Source organism: Aythya marila (genome assembly GCF_965140915.1).
Source record: "Aythya marila genome assembly, chromosome: 15".
Lineage (NCBI taxonomy): Eukaryota > Metazoa > Chordata > Aves > Anseriformes > Anatidae > Aythya > Aythya marila.
The window spans coordinates 14,452,125-14,470,706 of NC_139056.1; the positions used below are offsets into that span (position 1 = coordinate 14,452,125).

An 18,582-nucleotide genomic window follows, 5' to 3' on the forward strand; every position below is an offset into this window, starting at 1 on the left:
CCTTTGTGCTCCTTGGACTGACAAGCATCCTTCTGGCAGGACCCGTGCAGCTGAACTCCGTCACTGAATGCTGTGGATTCAAGCAGCTGCTCTGACCCCTCTGCAAGGACTGAGGCAGGTGGAAACCTCTGATCTGGCATCTGTCGGATGCTCTTACCAATGGACTGGACTGAAAACAAAATCTTTGTTTTAGAGAAAATGGTGTAGCTGGGGCTATAGGACCAGTTTTGCAGCAAGGTCAGTACTTTGTCCATGAAATAAGTGAGCAGGTACACACACAGCATGCTCCCTGCAGCCTGCAAGGTGCTTGAAGTATCTCAGGTGAACTTTATTAGGAACTAAAGGCAATAACCTTCTGGCAAAATCATGCAACAGAGGTTTCAGCCCTGTGGTCAGACACACAACCTGATGTGCTTTTAAGTAATGGAAGTTCATAATGCTTTGATGAAAAGAGGCTTGAGCTAGGAAAAAGATCACTAACAATTTTAAGAGTTTTTTAAAGTGTTAAAAGTGTTCAGTTTAGGGCTTCACATTTTTTTCTCTGTGGGTTTTGGTAAGCAAAACTGTTCTGCAAGTTCTTTCCTGGTAGATTGTGAGAGAATTTGCCTTTTTTTACAGTGCCTGGAAAAATGCAGGAGAGGCACTGAGGAACCTTCATGTATTTTGTGTTGGTTATTAGCATGGATGGTCCTTGTGCTTGTAGGAGCAAATGGACTTTTTGTGACGAGAACAAGATGCCATAACTGGATCTAGTATTTTAGCCATATGCATACATAGACTAACTTTTTTGTGTCTCTTACCAGAAGAGAAAATGGGGTTCTCATTTGGAGACCTGGGCCCAGGGGAAGCAAAAAGACCTCAGGGTGAATGCCAAAGTCCTGCATCTTCCAGAGAATACCCAAGAAGTGTTCCTCTCCTTTTCCTGTTGAGGAGTACCTATGGAGGAGTCTCCTCTGATTGCTCTACCAGAAGCAGGATGACGCTTAAGGAGTGCTACTTCATGGCAACCTATTCCTGAGTACCTTTCTCTATTCAACCAAGCATATACAGAATTGAGAACCTTTCAAGCTATTCAGTCCTTGAGTTTCAAACCAGCAAGCAGTGCAGGCTCCTGCATGGCCCCCTTCAAATCTGTTTTTGGAGCCATGATCTTCAGTCTTACAGGCTAAATCCTGATAAAGCTTCACTTGCAATTCAAGTTTTTGCGAGGAATCCTAGCTAAATCCTTTGGTATTGCTCATAAATCAGATTTAAGGAAAACGTTCATGTTTACCTGAGAACTAAATTGGACATTTTTAGTACATGTTATGCGGAGAAGCATGTCCAAGTGATAAAGTAACAACTGATTGTTGACTATCCAGCAAAGTCAAGAAGTGCCACCTTGGGATGACGTGGATTGAGGATACACTTGCTGTGCTTTTCCATGTGGAGGAACTCTGCGTCTTCCCAGCTGAGCTATCATGTAATACAGATGACTCTCTGGAGGGAAGGTTTGCAGCACATTTGCAGTATGTTTTAGCTACAGTCAACATTTATATTCCATTGTCATTTGGGGGTAAGAACTAATTGGCATAATCATCAATGCTTTAAAATTAAAAATTCCTCCAAGAGACACAGGAGAGATTGAAACAGTTTCCAGCCCCCAGAGGCAAATCCTTTCCCAAGCTATCTGCTGCACCAAAAGGCTTTGTTCTAGAAACATTCCTAAGCTGTGCCCAAGAGTAAATTAAACTATAGCAAACTTACAAACGCTCATGTGTGTGTGTGTAGCAAGCAGGCCTTGTTTTAACAATTACTACATGACAAAATGGTGTCACTATTTTCTGCTCCTGCTTTGTTTTGACTAATGTTCTGTGCTGCTATGCCACCTTTACTGTGTGGGATGGCACAGTCAAGAAGTTTTTGTAGTGTCTGAAGGGTTTTTTCTTCATAGGAAATATTCTGGTGTCTTCACAGGATGGAAAACAAAGGGCTTAATGACACTGAGCCTTCCACAGCTTGGTTCAAACTATACAAGTCAGGAGCTGGCCTCATAAAAGCTCGAGAGCCATTCTTTTCTGCTGTATTTTAGAATGTCAGTGAATCATTTTGGGACCAAAGTAAAAATCCAAAGTGAACCTCGATCAGATTTCTGGTTCAAAAAGCCTTCGTCTCTTTGTGGAGAGTGAGATGCCAGAAAAACCTTGGTGAGCCTTTAAGTTTGAAAAGTAACAGCTGTACCCATGGAGGTGTCCCCTAAGGGCCAATCTTTAAATTTCCACATCTGTGCCTTTGGGATGTGACAGAGGCCTCAGCTCCCACTGACAGCAGCTTAAGGATAGGTGTCACACCTGTGAGTTTGTTATTTCTCAGAGAATGCTCCCCAAATCCTCAGCAGCTCTCCAAGTGATGTGCCAGGAAACTTCAGGAAGCAGGAATGGTTAAATGTTGTAATTGTTCCTGAGCCGGGCAGACAGAAAAATTAGTATTTTTCTAAAGGAAAAATTGAGAGAAGAACAAATACAGGTTCTCCCTGCTAAAAAGGAAACAACCATGTTTTATAAATGCACAATTCTTGTTATTTCTGAATAAGACAAATGCCACTGCACCTTACATTGGGTAAACACGATGACTCTGCAAGAAAGAAAGAGCAGCACAGAAATCTCCGTGAAAATTTCAGAATCTGCGGGGCACTGAACATATGCATTGTCTTTTGGTATCCCGTTTCTTCAGAGAGATGGACTTAAATTTCATAGACAGAAATTCTCCCTTTTATCTTTATCTCCAGTTTTGATGTGGTAGCCATGGAGAAAAGCTCAAGATTAGTAACAGTAGGTTGTTGCAGAATAAGAATAACTCTCTGCTTGGATTTCGTCTGTAGTAATATTGGGGTTTGTGTTTAATTGGAAGATACTAAGATTCATTAGAATAAACACTAGATGCTATTAGGACATTAATAACCTATCCCGTTCATTCCTATACAACTTGCTGATTATCTTTAAATTCCCTCTGTTCTGAGGGATGGTTAAGTGGCTTTCACAGGATATGGGGTGGGTCTCTGTGCCTGTAGCTTTTGAAACAGTGGCTAGTTGTGATGGTCAATATGTTCATATTCTTGCCCTGCTACAGACATGAGAGCACCCAGACCCTTGGAACCCTTGGAATTTGACTCAGGTTGGAGAATAATGAATGAAATGGGCCACACGGGAGGTGAGATGCCTCTAGCTCCACAAGAAGCCAAATTCAAAAATAACTCCTTTAACTCCTTAGGAGTCCTGTTATGGCTCAATAGTCTCTCTCACGTGTTAGGATGAGCAGGGGGTGTCAGAGGATGCTGCAGTCACAGGGAAATGTCTCTGAAGGTGCGAGGTTAGTACATGGGAGGTGTATGCAGCTCCCGTTCTTGTTACCTTTTCCAGAAGAGGTACAGGTTGCACACGTGCTGTGATGGCTTAATAGGTGTAATGATTATCTAGGGTCAAAAGAGGATGTAGCCTAACTCCAGATTTCACAGGTAATCTTCTGAAACATTGAGTGCAATTAGCAACCTCTATCAGCGTGTGTACAAAGCAGGATAAGCAGGCCCTTTCCTGTTGAACACAAAGGTCTCTTGGCATCCCGTTTTTCCCCTCTGGGGCAATCCTTGGTACAGTGCGGAGCTGTAATCCCCAAACTGCATGGAAGAGGGATTTCAGAGTGAGGCTGAGGAGCTGTACAAGGCAGGTACATTACAGGAGGTGATTAAATAGCACAGAGCTGTGCTGCGGGGTGGCGTGGCCTGGTGCTGCCGCTTCACCATCAAAGGGAATAAACCCAGGTCTTGCCTTAGCCCTACATCCCCTAGTTCCTTTGCCACTAAACCTTATAGTTACGCACAAATCACGAACATGTTTCATGCTAGCAGATACTTTGCTTTCTTTTAGAAACGGCAGCACCTCTAAGGCAAACAGATAGCTGTAGCTGTCTATTGATTTCTGGAAGTTCAGCAACAGGCCAGGAGACCGGACAGGCCTTTATTCCCATCTGCCTGGTGGCCTTCGAGGCAATAGCTCCTGAGGGATGTAAGTGAAAAAAGGATTGATAAAATAACGCGGTGGCACTTAAACATCGCCTTCCTTACCACACAGCCCTCCCAGGGCTTGTGAGAGCCTTGTGTCCCCCAAAGCACAGCCTCCTGCGTCTCCTCACAAATCAGGGGAAAACTCCCCTTTTTTTTGCCTAATTTCCCACCCTTATGCCTCATTCCCCATCCTTTTGCCTCAATCCCAACCCTTTTGTCTCAATTCCCACCCGTTTGCCTCACTCTGCCACCACCTAACCGCAGCCCGTGGAGCCCCCACGCTCGGAACTCTGCGCAGATTCCTTACAGACCCCAAACTCAACCATTTTTCAACATTTTCCCCCTTCCCCGTGCAGTCACTGACAGGAAAAAATGACATGACACCCTTTTTGGTTACACAGAGCCTTTATTTCTTCCACCAGAGCAGGGAAGGGGGGGGCACGGGCGGGCCTGAGGGCGATGCGGGGCCGTGCCCGGCACCTCACCGCCGGTTGGGGCCGGGTACCCCGGGGGGAAGCCGGGCGCTGCCCGCCCCGCGGCCCCGCTCCCCTCAGGCAGCCCCGAGGCCGAGCCCGGCGGATATGACAGCGCCGCTGCCCCCACAGCGCAGGCTGCCGCTGCCGCTGCTGAGCGGCACCGCCCCCGCCGCGCCTCTCCGCCAATCGGCTCGCGGCTCGCTGTGCGATTGACGGGTGATATAACCAATCCGAAGGCAGCGTTCTAAACGGAGTTGCTGCCTCTTCTTTCCGTTGGCTGCGTGGCCTGTCAGTCAGACGAGCTCTCCCCGCCCCTATCCGGCAGGGGGAAACGCTAGGTAGGGAGGAGGGGGGAGACGGAAACGAACCAATGAGACGAGCCTCAACGGCGGAGTGACAGGCGGGCGAGCCAATAGCACCGCTCCTCCCCCCCTCCACCTCCCACCCTCCCTCCCTCCCTCCCGTGCGGCGGGGCCGATCACCCCCCCCTTTCCCCGTTGGTCTATCCCACCGCGGGCCTGGCGGGCTGGGTTGACTTAGCGGCTCGGACCAGCGCACCCGGCGGGCGGAGGGGGGGGAGGAGGAAAGAAGGAAGGAAGGAAGCAAAGCGGGGAGGGGGGGGGGGGGCGGCGATTTAAAGAGACAGGCCCCGTGCGGGCGGGCGGGCGGGCGGCTGCAGGGGAGCGGCGGTGGCGGCGGGCGGGGCCTCGCCCCCCCCCCCCCCTTTTCCCCCTTTTTTTTTTTTTTAATTTTTTTTTTTTTTTTTTAATTCTTATTCCCCTCCCGGCGGCCTCTATGAGGTAGAGGGCCGCCTGAGGGGAGCCCCCATCTTTGTGTGTGTGGTGTGAGGCAGCGCCGCCGCCGCCGCCTCGCTTTTGTTCGGGGGCCGGGGCTTCTATGTGGGGGCGGCGGGCGGCAGGAGGCGGCGGGAGGGGCCCGAGCCCCTGAGGAGGGCGGGGGAAGAAGGAGGGGGGGAAAGGGGGGGGGTGGGGGGGGGGCTACACGCGTGCCCGGCGCTGCGGAGGAGGAGGAAGGAGGAGGAAGAGGAGGAGGAGGAGGAGGAGGAGGAGGAAGGAGGAGGAGGAGGGTGAAGGGGCCGGCTCGCTGCCCCCCGGCCCGGCCCGGCCCGGCCCGGCCCGTTCGTCGGGCGGATTGATGTGGGGGGGTCTGACATGAGTCCGCCGGCGGCCGGGTGCTGCCATGTGACCGGCTTCAAGGTGGAGAACTGGAAGCAGAACCTGCGGGCCATCTACCAGTGCTTCGTCTGGAGCGGCTCGGCCGAGACCAGGAAGCGAAAGGTACCCATGGGGGGGGGGGGGGGCGGCTCACACCCCCCCCCCCCCACCTCCCCATTAACCCTACACCTTCCCCTCCCCTTCCCCTCCCTCCCTTAGGGGGCTTGGGGGGGGGACCACGGAGCTCCCGAGCCCCCCTCTTGCCTCCCCCTGAGGCCGGGGGAGGGGGCAGCGGGGTTGTATCAAGGGGCCACGACCCCCTCCCCTCACCCCTCGGGGGTCTCCCTCCCTCGTTGCCCCTTTCTCTTGTTGCCCCCTTCCCTTCCTTGCCACCCCCCCCCCCAAGCCGTGCTGGGGCCGTTCCGCAGCGCCGCCGCCTCCCGGAGGTGCGGGAGGCACCGGAGGCTTCCCGGAACCCGGCGGCGGGGGAGGGGAAGGGAAGGGAAGGGAGGGGAAGGGCCAACAGGGGAGGGGAAGGGAAGGGAGGGGAGCCCCAGGGCCATGGGCACGGCCGGCCCACGGCCCGGCTTTGTGGGGCCTCGGTGTGTGCTTCTAGGGGGGGTGTGGGGGGGAAGCCTCGAGGCACAATGGCCGTGGGGTGGGTGGTTTTGGGGGGTGTGTGGGGGGGGTGGTTTATTTCCTTTTAAAATGTTTTATCCTTTCTCAAAATCCAGCGCTGCTCCTTGGGGTGAATCCCTAGGGAAAGGGGATTCTTGCTGCAGCGGGGTTTGGGGGAAGGAGCCCGCTGTGTAGGGTATGAAAAGGGAGAGGGGAGTTTGTGTATGGGGTGTGTGGGTGCTCAGGGCAGGCAGCAGGAGGGAAAAATCCTCCTGAATTGAGGGGATTCCGGGGTTTTTCCCACGTATCGTTGAAAATTCAGCTCCTGGCCGAATGCACGTTGCTGGAGGATGCCCCTTAACTGTTCACCTCGCTGCTGTTTTCCCGAGAATCAACTAGTTTTTACTTGGAAGTGACTTTGCAGATTTCTATCGGTGATGGTGTTCGTGGCCCAGAAGGGGAGCGCAGCAGCCACACGTAGGAAAAGTTGGGGTTTGGGACAGCCCAGGTCCTGCTGGTGGTGAAGCAAGCCATGAAAAACTTTCTGCTCCTGGTTGGTGCTCGTTATTCCTAACAGAAGCGGTGATGGTTTCAGTGATGGTCTTCAGGGGTGAGGCAGTTCACAGCTCTCCTGTGTTCAGTTTGTGTTCTCAGGACAACCCAGTTGTCCCTTTTTTACTTAAAGGGGAAAAAATTGGATCACAGGAGAAAGGTTTTAAGTATAGTCATTCAGTTGGTAACCCCGCAAAACGTCGCCAAAGTTGTTTTCAACCTATGTAATCCATTGCAAACTAACGTCATGAAGTATAGTGGTATACGTCTGGCTCTATTTAACCTTCAGTATGTCAAAATAAAAATGGGTATATGCTGTGGGGTACTAACAGCTTAAATAGAGGAAAAATGCACATGTGTTTTGGAATAAAAAATCTAGGTGAGGAAAGAAGATGTCTCAGGTGCATTTCATCAGTGAAATTAACACTTCAACTTTCCTATTTTAGTATGGAGCATCCTTTGTAGCCTGCATATCATTGGCATGCTGCAACAGTTTTTCTTTTTTTTCTTATGAAATCTAACAGTAGTGATGCGCTCATTATTGGTTAAAAATCAGCTGGCAATAAATAATTTCCTACTGTAATCGGCCTGTTCTCAATTCCTCTTTACTTCTTTGTACAGTCAGGCTCATAAAGCAGAACAAGATTGTTTCAAAATTATCATCTCACGGAAAACATCAGTTTTCCAAGTATATGATAAAAATGCATATTTTTTTTTTTTAAAGCAGGTTACCACCCACCCTGAAAATAGTTGGATTCTTGCATTCAGCCAGCCTGAAACGTGTGGGAGTAAGTCATCACAGACAGAGAGAGACTTTGGCTAGATGAATTTGGGGTTCAGTTCCCAGTCTGCATTCATAAAGACTGAAGAAAGTGCTTAAGCAGTAACGGTACTTAACTCTCCTGTATGTGGACGTGAGACCTCCTGTAGGTTTTTTTCTTTACCAAAATCTTCGTCCATATGTGTGCCCTGCAGCTTTAAATGTAAAATTTCATAAATAGCATCTTCTGTTTTGAGGAATATTTGCAATCTAATAACTAGAAAATCCACTCCCCTTTATATGGGGTTATAAATGTACGCAGACATACATTCTTTATGTATAATATATAGGGCGTGTGTGTGTGTACATTTTAGGGGCACGTCCCTGACTTCTTGAGAGTACCAGTGTGTTGGCGAGAATCCCTGTCCCTAATGCTAATCAAAATGAAGAAGTCAAATAAAGGTTTGGTGGGAGGTGATTGTCGTTTCTGTTGCAAAGCCAGGGACAATCGCATCGGTCAGGTACCGCAGGAAACATTCAAAGCAGCTAGGTGATCATTAATAGGAAACGTTGATTAATTTAACTGTGATTCAAATGAACCTAGGTATAAAAAAATGTTTTGGCTGTTGGTGCTAGGTAGCCAGATGTTAAATTGTTAGGTTTCTGGAATGCTAATGTACCACCTATCCCTCCTAAGGCTGTCTTAAAAATCGAGATAGCAATAGAAACTGCAGGGGGCAGAAAGTGTCCATTCCTCCCGCTTTACTTAGGCTGCTTACTGCATTATGATTTGGAAGACCATTTTAACACTGCTTGCTGTTTGCTATTCATTTTTAATACGTACCTTTCCCGCGAATAGCCTTTTATTGGCTTTAGCTCTCAGTTCAGCACGCTTTACATCCAGGGTTTTAAATAAAATAGCTGTAGAGCATTGTTTGTGGCTGGAAAGCTATCTCCTGAATGTAGATTTGATTTCTCAATCGGAAGCGAGAGGTAAATACGAGTATACCTGTGAAGATGCTGGAATGCTGGTGAAGGGTTTCAGGATTGTATTCGCTTCTGAAGCGTTGCTTACGTGGGATTTCAGCTCTCAGGCTGGTGCATCGTTGTGTCTGCATCAAGGAGCTAAGCTGTCGCTTGCCTCCCTGCATCTTGGCCAAAGTAGTAAGTGCAGCAGTCGTGCTACGTGCTGTTAGTAGGAAGAGGCTTTGCCGTGGTGTAGATGTGCTGCTGATGGTAAAGCAGAAGTGAAGACAAAACCCGAGCCTCAGATTGTTTGAAGAGTGGAACAGGAGAAGAGGTAGAGGAAGAAATCAGAAGACTCGGTCTTGAAATTGTAATAATGGTGACAAAAAGTTGGAAGTAGCTTTCAGCACTGAAGGTGTATGTCAAGTGGCACAAAATCAGTGTTGACTGTCTTGACTTTGGGACTTTGACCAGTAAGCCTTGATTCCTAATTTGTGGTAGTATCTGTTTAATGAATAAGAGCTTTGCCATCAACTTCTATAGGTCATGGGCTTTACCTTGGGTATTTTGATGTAGAAAATACCTCCCAGTAACACTGTATAGGAGGTCCCTAAATTTGACAGCATTGCTCCCTGCTCAGGAATTATGGAAGAGGCAGAGGATGCTAAAAAGACTTAGTGCCAGCCCCTCACGTCAGCTTCTCCGTCTTGTCTGTAGAGTCACACTTGAAAAGCTTTGCTTATTCCTTTGCAGTTACAGATGAGAAAATCTGTTTTGCAGTGCTGAACGGTTTCTGGTCCCCATCAGAGAACATTTAGACATGTAGATGCATCTTTGTGTCTGGGAGCTGGTAAGTAATGGCTTCAGCACTTGAAGGGCAGCAGTTGGGCCTCCTGCCTTGGAGGCAAGCTGCCCTTCTGGTTCTGAATGGGTCTTACATCGCTGCTCTGAAAAGGTGCTTGATGTTGTGATGAAGTGATCTGCTAGTCATGAGCATGGCCGTGGCACAGACAAGGTCCTGCCTGAAATCTCAGACTGTTTTGTGTTTCTGACAACAGACCAAAGCACAATTGCCTGTCCCAGGCTGTACGCTCTCTTCGGTAGTGGGTGTGTTCTAGCGTATTTCTTCCTGTTGTTTTTCCATTATTCTTCCATCACATGGACGCTGCAAGCCAATGATGCTCTCAGAAACATCCTGCTTTATTGGTGGTGATCTTTCTGCAGGTATTTCTTCTGACTTCGAATCCTTTCTTCTAATAATTCACGGAGAATTAATTCATAGATACTTGAAACCAAAATGGCTTTGGTTCATTTCCTAACTTTCAGAGTAGGAAAAGTTTCATAATCTAGCAAGTAAATGCTGTGTCATATTTCCAGTAGCAGGTATTGTGGTTCAGTCTGTATTGATGGGTTAAGTTCTTGCTGAAGTGACCTTCTCCTCGAATGCCTGTTGAGGCATGCTTGCTCTCTTGCTTTCTCCCTTGCAGCCTTGCCTCACGTACCTGTCCAGGAACAGGGAAGTGTTGCTGAGGCAATTTGCTTTTTATCATAACAGATGGGCGAAGAACCTTACCAGGCTGTGCTGCCTTCTCAGACGTGGTATTTTTATTTCTTAAATTAATAAGGAAATCTTAGCTTGTTTTTCTTTAACATTTTTAGCATATGCACCAAACTTCTGGATTACAAATCCCGTGGAGAATTTGAAAGAGGATTCCAGGATTCGAGAAGCATGTCTCTCTTTCAGCTGCACGCTCCGCTTTGGCTGCCTGTGTGAGCTATCTGATTCACTCAGGAAGGATGTTCTTGCCATGTGTTGTGGGGACCACCTTCTCCCTGAAGGCCCGTAAGAAGTGTCAAAATCAACTGCAAGCTTCATTATTCAGAAAGCCTCCGGTTTTGTAAACAAACAACCTTCCTTAGCCCTTAACCTCTAAGGAGTAAAAAGGTCCTTAAACGTGCTGAAGGTAATGTTCTCTTTCCTCTGGGTGTGAAGGCACAGCCTGTGGTGCAGGAGTGCCCAGGCATTAGGTTTTAGCTCTGCACACAGTAGAGCCTTGCAAAAAGTCCTTCCTCTTCTTGTTGCTCTGTGTCCTGTACCATGGATTTTAAAGAAGTGGTTGGTTTCTTGGCCGAAGGTTAGGAATTAGCCTTGTGCCATGAACTCAGAGTAACGAGAACCAGTTCTGAAGCTGTGGGATCCGAACCACCAGGACTTAGCGGAACGCATGTGCCCACCCTCCCAGGTCAGCACTTACAGTCAGATGTCTGATCCAAAGGTTACACAGTTCCTTATCATTGAGGCTGATTCATGAGTAGTAAGTAGTTCTGTTCCTTTTTAATAGGGATGGAGAGACAAAAGGGCAAAGGAAATGCAGACTTCCCCCGACTTTACTCTGAAGAAAGCTGCTTCTTTTTTTATATAGTCCGATCAGGAGTAAAGGTTTCCTAACAGCCAGGCTGTTTTCTGGGAGGCCGCTGTAGCATCTCTTTAATTTTGTCTGAAGTCAATGATCTTACTTGCTTAAAAAAAATAATAAAAAAACACGCCCAAAATGTTGAAACCTTTAAAACCAGAATGACGGCTCATAGCGCGAAGGTGAGCAGAGCAGAATGGGTTTGCTTGATTTGTTGGACTATCTGCTGAGCTTTATTTTAAGCCATCAAAGCTTTAAACCCCAAACAAAGGCTAGCTGATATCCTCATTTTTGTTTCAGGCCTTAATCTGTAGCGCTAACATGAAACCAGGGCTGCAGATCAGTTCTAAACCTTCTACCCTTTTTCTTTCATTTGAGGATTTTCTGTCTTAGTGCTGCAGTAACAAATCAGCGGGTAAATGCTACAAACTGGTGGTGCAAGTCACCTGCTTGCGACTTTGACTCCCTTTCTCCTGGCTTACTATTTCTTGAGTCTTTGAGGGGAAAAAAAAAAGCAAGTTTGTTTTCCTTTGGATGTGCTCTGCGGGTCCTGCTTTGTAACAATCACTGTCGCAAATGTTTGTGCGAATCCTTGTGGTGGCTGGTCTGTTTTAAACCAGAAAAGGATTATTTCAGTTCAAATGTTTGTGTTTCTCACAAAATGTAGCACCCATGGTTTTTTCTTGGTTTTGCATGGTTGACTTCTTGCCGCCTGTTTATTTCCTGGTAGACGCGGAGATGTGGTGCTCTTAACAGCCAGATGAAATTGAAGGCATGGCTGATAACAACTTGTATTTTTTTTTTTTAATTCTTGTATTCTCATGGTTCTCCCAAGTACTTCTGATGGATCTGTAGCATATGGCAGCAGTGAAGGTGAGATGCATGCACCCTCCTGCTTACATCCGTCAGTGGCATCACAGCAAAGGCAATCTGAAGGTGACCTGTGTGCGTTCTGCTGGATTCACTAGAAATGTACTGTAAAAAAAAGTCATCTTTGGTAGAGCCTCTCTGGGCTTGGACAGCGCGGGCTGCCTAGAGCAGCTGTCTCCAGGCTCTTGTTAACCTGTGGGCAGTGGAGCTAAGTGAGTGAAATGCTATGATAGCATTACAGCATATTTTGTTAGCCTGGCCCGTGTTGTCAGCAAGCAGTGCTGGAGTGCGTGGAGAGCCAGATGTTATCCGAGAGGGCTGAGTTGGGAACCTTCCCTGGGCAGAAGTGGTTCTGGAAGCTGATGGATGTATTCGGACCGGGTGAAAGCTCTGTCTTGGTAGTGGTGTTCTTTTGCATATCGATCTGGCAGTCCTTTATGTACACCCTGCTTAATTCAAGATAAGAACTTCGCTGCATTAGCTCGTAGTACAATCAAGGCTGTAACGAGTTAGTCATTGCAAAATTAACCTCTGTTCTCTTCAAAACACGTTTCCAAATAGTGGTACCAGGTGAATGCAACTCGCAGAGCAACTTCGGAGTGACGCCTGGTTTACTTCAGTGCCAGGACAGCCTCTGCTGCGTCGCTATCTCCTATTTAAGAGAAAGACTTGTTTTATCTACTCAAGACCTATTTGATGATCGGTAGAGTGAACTGTTACCAGACACCAATTGACTCCGGGTAACCTGAGATTCACTTTATCAGTAGGTGACTGATTAGCAAACAGCCTGTCTCCTCACATTCTTTTGTGCACGAAATAAAGCAAATATTCAGACTTCTTTCAGTTCTTTACTTACGTAGAGTTTTAGTCAAGGTTTTTTGAAAGCCTGTCAGCTATGTGTAACATTACTTAAAAATTCTTGTTTTTTTTTTTTTTTCTGAGTATCTGCTGATTTTTCCAAGTTGGTAAAGATTTTTTTTTGTTGTTTCCTTCTTCCTTTCCTGTGCTTAATGGAGCTCGAAATTAACATGACTCTTCTTGTCTGCCTTGTGCATGGCTGGTGATGTCAGCCTATCCCTGGGAAATACTCCTCTGAAGGTCTACAGTGTACTAAATCTGTCACTGAATTAAAAAATTGTGTATTTGGCAAGGTGAAACACAAAAAAAAAGAGTGGGCATGGTAACAAAAGTTGTTTTCAACACACTTAACAAATGCAGTATCTCTTTTAGCTTAAACACTGGGGCCAGGGCAAATTCTGGTGTACTGTAACAAATTCTGACAACACGAAACATGCCAAATATTTTAAACATCCTCGTATTCTTCATGGCAGTGAGAAGCAGCTGGCTAAATGTGACATTGCCTTAATAGTAAGTGCAGAAGAGAACCTGCGTTTCGCCGCGCTCCCAGCCCCGTTTTTCCTGCAGCGTGGCGCTTGGTTTCCGTGCCCAGTTGAGCTCTTCTGCTTGTACATGTAGGCTGTAGGAATCTGTGCTTATTCCATGAGTTGTATTTCTGTAGACTTAACTAGTAGAGGTGATTAATCTACGTTTCAGTTTATTAGAATATTTTGTCTTTTTCATTATTGCTGTCGCCTGGAGTTCTGTGCTGCAGTGCATGCCCCGGTGCATTAAACCAATTGTTTTCATCCATGTGTATGCAAATCCACAGGTTGGAAAGCAATATGTAGAACTGTAAAAAGTGAAAATTACGAAATTAGTAATAAGAAATATTTCTTTTGCTTAAACACACAAAAGACCTGGTAGTACTTGGTTGCAGCTAAGTGGATAACGGAGTATAAAGCGCTCGGTTCCATTTGTGGTGATTGCCTTGCCTTTCACTCAGGAGTTCATGCATCTAAGGAGGCTTTTTGTTGGGATTTGGCATCAGATTTTTTTTAATGTCAGGGCTTTTATATGTATGTTTTGTTTCTGTTTGTAAAGGGCTTTTGTTTTCCATAAAATACAAACTTGGGTTGTCTTAGTGCAGTGTGTTGGCACAGAGAGCGAAAACGGCATCTATATAACCTTTATTATTGCACTTCCTCGCCCTCTTCCCAATAATTTCTGCAATAAAAGTAGAGATGATTCCTCCCATCCCCGTTGTGTCTTTGAACCACCTAATATTACTTGACAGAGTTACAGTTTGGGCTCCTGTCCTGTGCATTCAGACTTGTTATTGCACGCAAGTGAGATTTTAAAGGATGTTCTTCAGAATATGCTTGGCAAATAAAAGTAAGATTTATCTCACACCAGATGTATGACAGCTTTATAAGCGAAGACAGCTGAGATAGCTGACTCATTCCGATACCTCCTTTCTGGTAGGTGAGGTTTTGTGACCCTGTGCCCTCTGGTGACAAATGCAGAATTTGTCTTAGGGTTATGTGTTTTTCTTTGCCTCGCTGGGCTTGGTTGTCTCCATAATACTGCCCTGTTATGTTCTTAAACTGGCTTGCTCTCCTGCTGGGCAGAAAATTACTGGGGTGAAGTTCTCATGTAGATTGTTTTCTGTACATTGCTGACCTTAGTCGTGCTCACTTAACAGGCATTTTTCCCCCCCCCAGGTTAATTGTCGGGTATTTTTCATTGTTAACACTGTTAATTCTTTGGGCATTCCTGACTCCAGTGTTTGTGTTATGGTAGTGGGATGATCTTAACAGTGATTTGGAGAGCAGAATAGAAAAGGGAATGAAAATAGTTTCAGCAGTTATTGTGAGTTGCGTGTAAAGAGGAACAAGGTTTTGTTTTGTTATATGAGGTCATTCCATAAGGAAATTGGTCTTAGTCTTCGTCCAGCGTAATTTTATACTACCCTTAATGATTTGTTTCATTGCCAGGTAGTAATTCTGCTTCTTGCGACTTTTCTTGATGTTTAATTTTAGCGTTGCCCCCAGTAAATTCACTTTCTTTTCTTTATCTCCTTAGAATTTTCTGCATTGATTCAGTTGCCAGGATCGATTCAGACTTGCACGTGCAGAGGAGTCGCTCTCAATCACTTGTTTGCTAATTGAAGGGGCCTGAGTCACAAAGTGGAGTGGTACCAAAATTCATAATTCTATGGAGTAGCAGTGTATGTTTGTGAAATAGTGCCAGGTTTAGAAATAAAACTACACCTGGAGCCTTAGCGAGCTTGCTTTACGATGCTAAGTAAATCTTTTGTCCATCCATGTGGCTAAGTATTTGGCAAAAAGGAAACTTAAGGGAAGGGAACATGTGTCTGAGCTCACAGGGACGTGTCATGGTTGGTATGCGAGCTTTTCAGGCCCTTTATGAAAGATTTCAGGCAGTAGGAGGTGGGGTCTTTGCCTCTCGTAAAGAGCTGCATACTGCAGAAGTCTGACTGCAGAGGAAGAAGCAATCAGCGAAGAACTCGTTTTGCACTAACCTGAAGAACAACCGTGTTAGAGCAATTTGTTGTAAAGCCAGGCAGTTCTGGAAGTGCCTTGTCCCTGCAGGTTGCAGCTGTTGTGCAAACAAATTGTTTTAAGCAGTGGTAAAAAGAACACAGGAAGATGACATCAAGCAGGAAAACACAAGGTAGGGAATCTGACAGATTAAAAGCTTGAGTTAAAATGTAAAAGCGAGCAATATCTGGGTCTTTGTGAGACACAAACATGTGAATTGGCACACGTTTTGGGGCAGAAAGATCCCTTCAGATGCAGTAGGGATGTAGCAGGGCAGCATTTGACTTACTGGAGGAACAAGAGACGTGAAGAGACGTGCTCTGGGCAGCGTGTTCTTGCTGTCACGCCATTCACTACATCATATTGGTGTGGTTGTGCTGTGAACCAGAAAGAGGAACAGATAAGGATGAAAAAAACCTTTTTTTTTCTTTTTTTTTCCTCTCAATACCATTTCATCTGGGTTGGCTGTATGCTGCGTGTCAGCGTGGGGCTGAACGAGCAGCTGTACAGCTGGTAGCTGGCGGGGAGCAACGCCTGGGTGATGGGAGAGGACCTGAGTGCTAATGCTTGGAGGATGCTCAAGGCACTTCGAGTCGCAATTGCTGCAGCGTGCGACTGCAGCCTTTCTCCCGACTTTGCCGCTGACAGATCCTGTCTGAACGCTCCCCACGTACTCCTTGTCTCTTCTGTAAAGCGTGGCTCGTCCCTAACTCCAGCTGAAAGGTGCCGTGATGGTACCTGCTATCGCTGGTGCGGCGTGCTTTCACGGGGGTGCTGCCGTGTGCTGAGCCCGGTGTCTGACACGTGTCTCGTGTTCTGCAGTCATGGGAACTTACCCCTCTATGCAAATAACGCGCTCCTACTCCGGTTTCCTTGTGAAAAATAAATGAACCGGAGAGTGTAGAATGCCTGTAATTTGTGATCAGCTATTACAGAAAATCCACTTTTCACATTGCATTTAATTTAATGAAATGAATAGTGTTTTTCTGAGTAATCAAGTTATGAGCACTTGTTTCCCTATTAACAGGCCCGTCTCTAAGTTAAGATTTCTGTCTCTTATTATCAAACTCCGTTAAGATGTTTCAACTCTTTTTTTTTTTTTAATTTTTAATTTTATTGTTATTATTTTTGTTTAGAGCATCTGGTCACGGGGCGTGTGGCTAGCTCATACTGCATATAGTTGAGGATGATGGGATAATGGGATTGTAAATTAGCTATTTATGGTACTGGTTTTCCTCTGGCCTACTCCCTTGTGTAGTCTAGAGCAGCCCGAAGGCTGTTCTAAACTGTGCCAGCTGGCTGTAGCCCTGAGGGACTGGGATGCCAGATGGAGACAGCAGGAGAATAGCAGCACTCCAGTAAAACCCCAGCGCACCCATCCTGGGGTCGAGGAGAGGTGCTGGTGCCCTGCAGCCCCACCAAGACATCCTTGGGCAAGGGCTCATGCTGGTCTCATCCCTCTGGTACTGGAGCAGCCATCAAGGGACTGGATGAGCATCTGTGGACCTGCTGGTGAGGAGATGCGCAGTGTGGCATGCAGCTCCTGAGATGGTTTGAATGTGTTAGTGCCTCCTTGTTCCCAGTTCTGGGTTTCCTTCTTGTATCTGCAGAACGGTGTATTCCATAGGTTGTACAGATAATCAAATCAAAAATGTCACAATATTGAGCAACTACAATATTACCTGATGTGTTACCTTGTTTTTTTTGCCCCACTATTGAAAAATGCTGGTATCTATAAAATAGCCAGAAAAGCAGCTTGTAAATAAACACTGATGGGTTTTCTTTTTTCAAAAATACCCTTCATATTACTGCATGAGAGTGCCTACTTTAAGCATGCTCAAAATGGAAGGTTTCAGAAGTCTTAATCACTTCATTTCATGAGCTGACTTTTTAGCTTCTACTGAAATAAATTTCGTAGAAAAACAGTGAAATGTGTGGTTGGTGCTACAGCAGTAGGTAGGCCTGCTGGTCCACCTCACCCCTGCACCCCTCTTAATCCTTGAGCTCAGAGACAGTGGTCTTCCTGCAGCAGCTTAGCCTCATACACAGATGTTCTTTGCAAAAAAACCACCCATTTGAAGATTTCCATCTTACGGAGGTGAGCATAGCAAACAGGTGAAACACCTTGAAGAATTCTATCAACTGCTGGGTGCTCAAACGGTAGATGTTTTCTAGCGGAGCTCAGAGCCTCAAACTACCTGATGTTTCATCATACTCTTGCCCCAGAAAGCATTACTCTTGTTGCCCCATTAATGCAGATAACGCTTCTAATCCAGCTGCCTGAAATAGCTGTCAAGCCTGAATTTTACTTCGGTGGCATTTGCCACACAGTTGATGTAGCTCAAAGTACTGAACTATTGCTTGGAGAGAAAAAAAAAAAAAAGAAAAATCTGACAAAAATAAGATTATACTCAAGTGTCTGATTGAAATAAAACTAATAAACACCACTTTATATATAGAAGGCCTTTCAGTTCCCTAGAAATGCATAATTCCTTGAGAATAACAAACAAAGAAAGCTGCTGGCCTCCAGAACCTTATGGGTGCCAGCAGGACTAGGCGAGGAAGGATGGATGTGCCCTTCATCTTCCGTGCTTCCATGGTTATCCACGCGGGAGGAGAGCTACAAGCAGAACGGACCCCAGAAAGCAGTGACTCACATCATCTCCCTGAATAGTCATTGTCTCCCTAAATAGCATCTCTTGCTCTATGGCCCAATCTTTTTGTAATCCCCTGGGATGTTTCTGAAATTTGGGATTTGGCATTTTGTCTTTGGTGGAAACGGCGAGTGACTTAAAGCTGTGTCTATCAGAAGTTAGCTTGAAATAATGAAGTACTGGGAAGGAAGGAAGGTAAGAAATAAGGTACAAGCAGCCCTGGAGGAACTGAGGACAGAGCTTTCAACACTAGCACGCCACACAGAAGTGGAGGTGGTAAAGTAAGGTTTCTGTTAGAAAAGCCCACCACCAATTCTATTTTTTTTTTTCTTTGAGCAATCCATTTTCATTGAGCAATTCCATGGGTGCAGGAAGCGAGATGTGGATCGATGCTGTGATGTACCTGGTGCTGCACTACAGGGCGGTAGAGTGGAAATGGTGGTGCTGTGCCCCAGAACGCTGAAATCTGGTCTGTGGACACTTCACGTGCAGCCATGCCCCTCTGGATGAAGTTTGGTCTTCCCAACCAATACAGCTTTAATTTCATCATTTGAAGCTGCTATCAAGAAGCTCTAGATGCCCTCTCCTCATTTCTTTCCAAAGTAGATCTTTCCAAACTGACTTCAGTTACAGAACCTGCTGCAGCTCACTTTCCTC

General features: G+C 46.3%; 1 protein-coding gene across 4 annotated transcripts in view; it reads left to right on the plus strand.

Annotated features, from left to right (window-relative positions):
• Positions 1-5,608: 5,608 nt before the first annotated feature.
• Positions 5,609-18,582, plus strand: part of USP22 (ubiquitin specific peptidase 22) — a 98,673-nt gene continuing 85,699 nt past the window's right edge. For all 4 annotated transcript variants that reach the window (XM_082772332.1, XM_082772333.1, XM_082772331.1 and 1 more), the window contains exon 1: positions 5,609-5,813. In XM_082772332.1, coding sequence (XP_082628458.1) covers positions 5,688-5,813 — 126 coding nt within the window. In that variant the 5' untranslated portion in view covers positions 5,609-5,687. The remainder of the gene's footprint in view (positions 5,814-18,582) is intronic.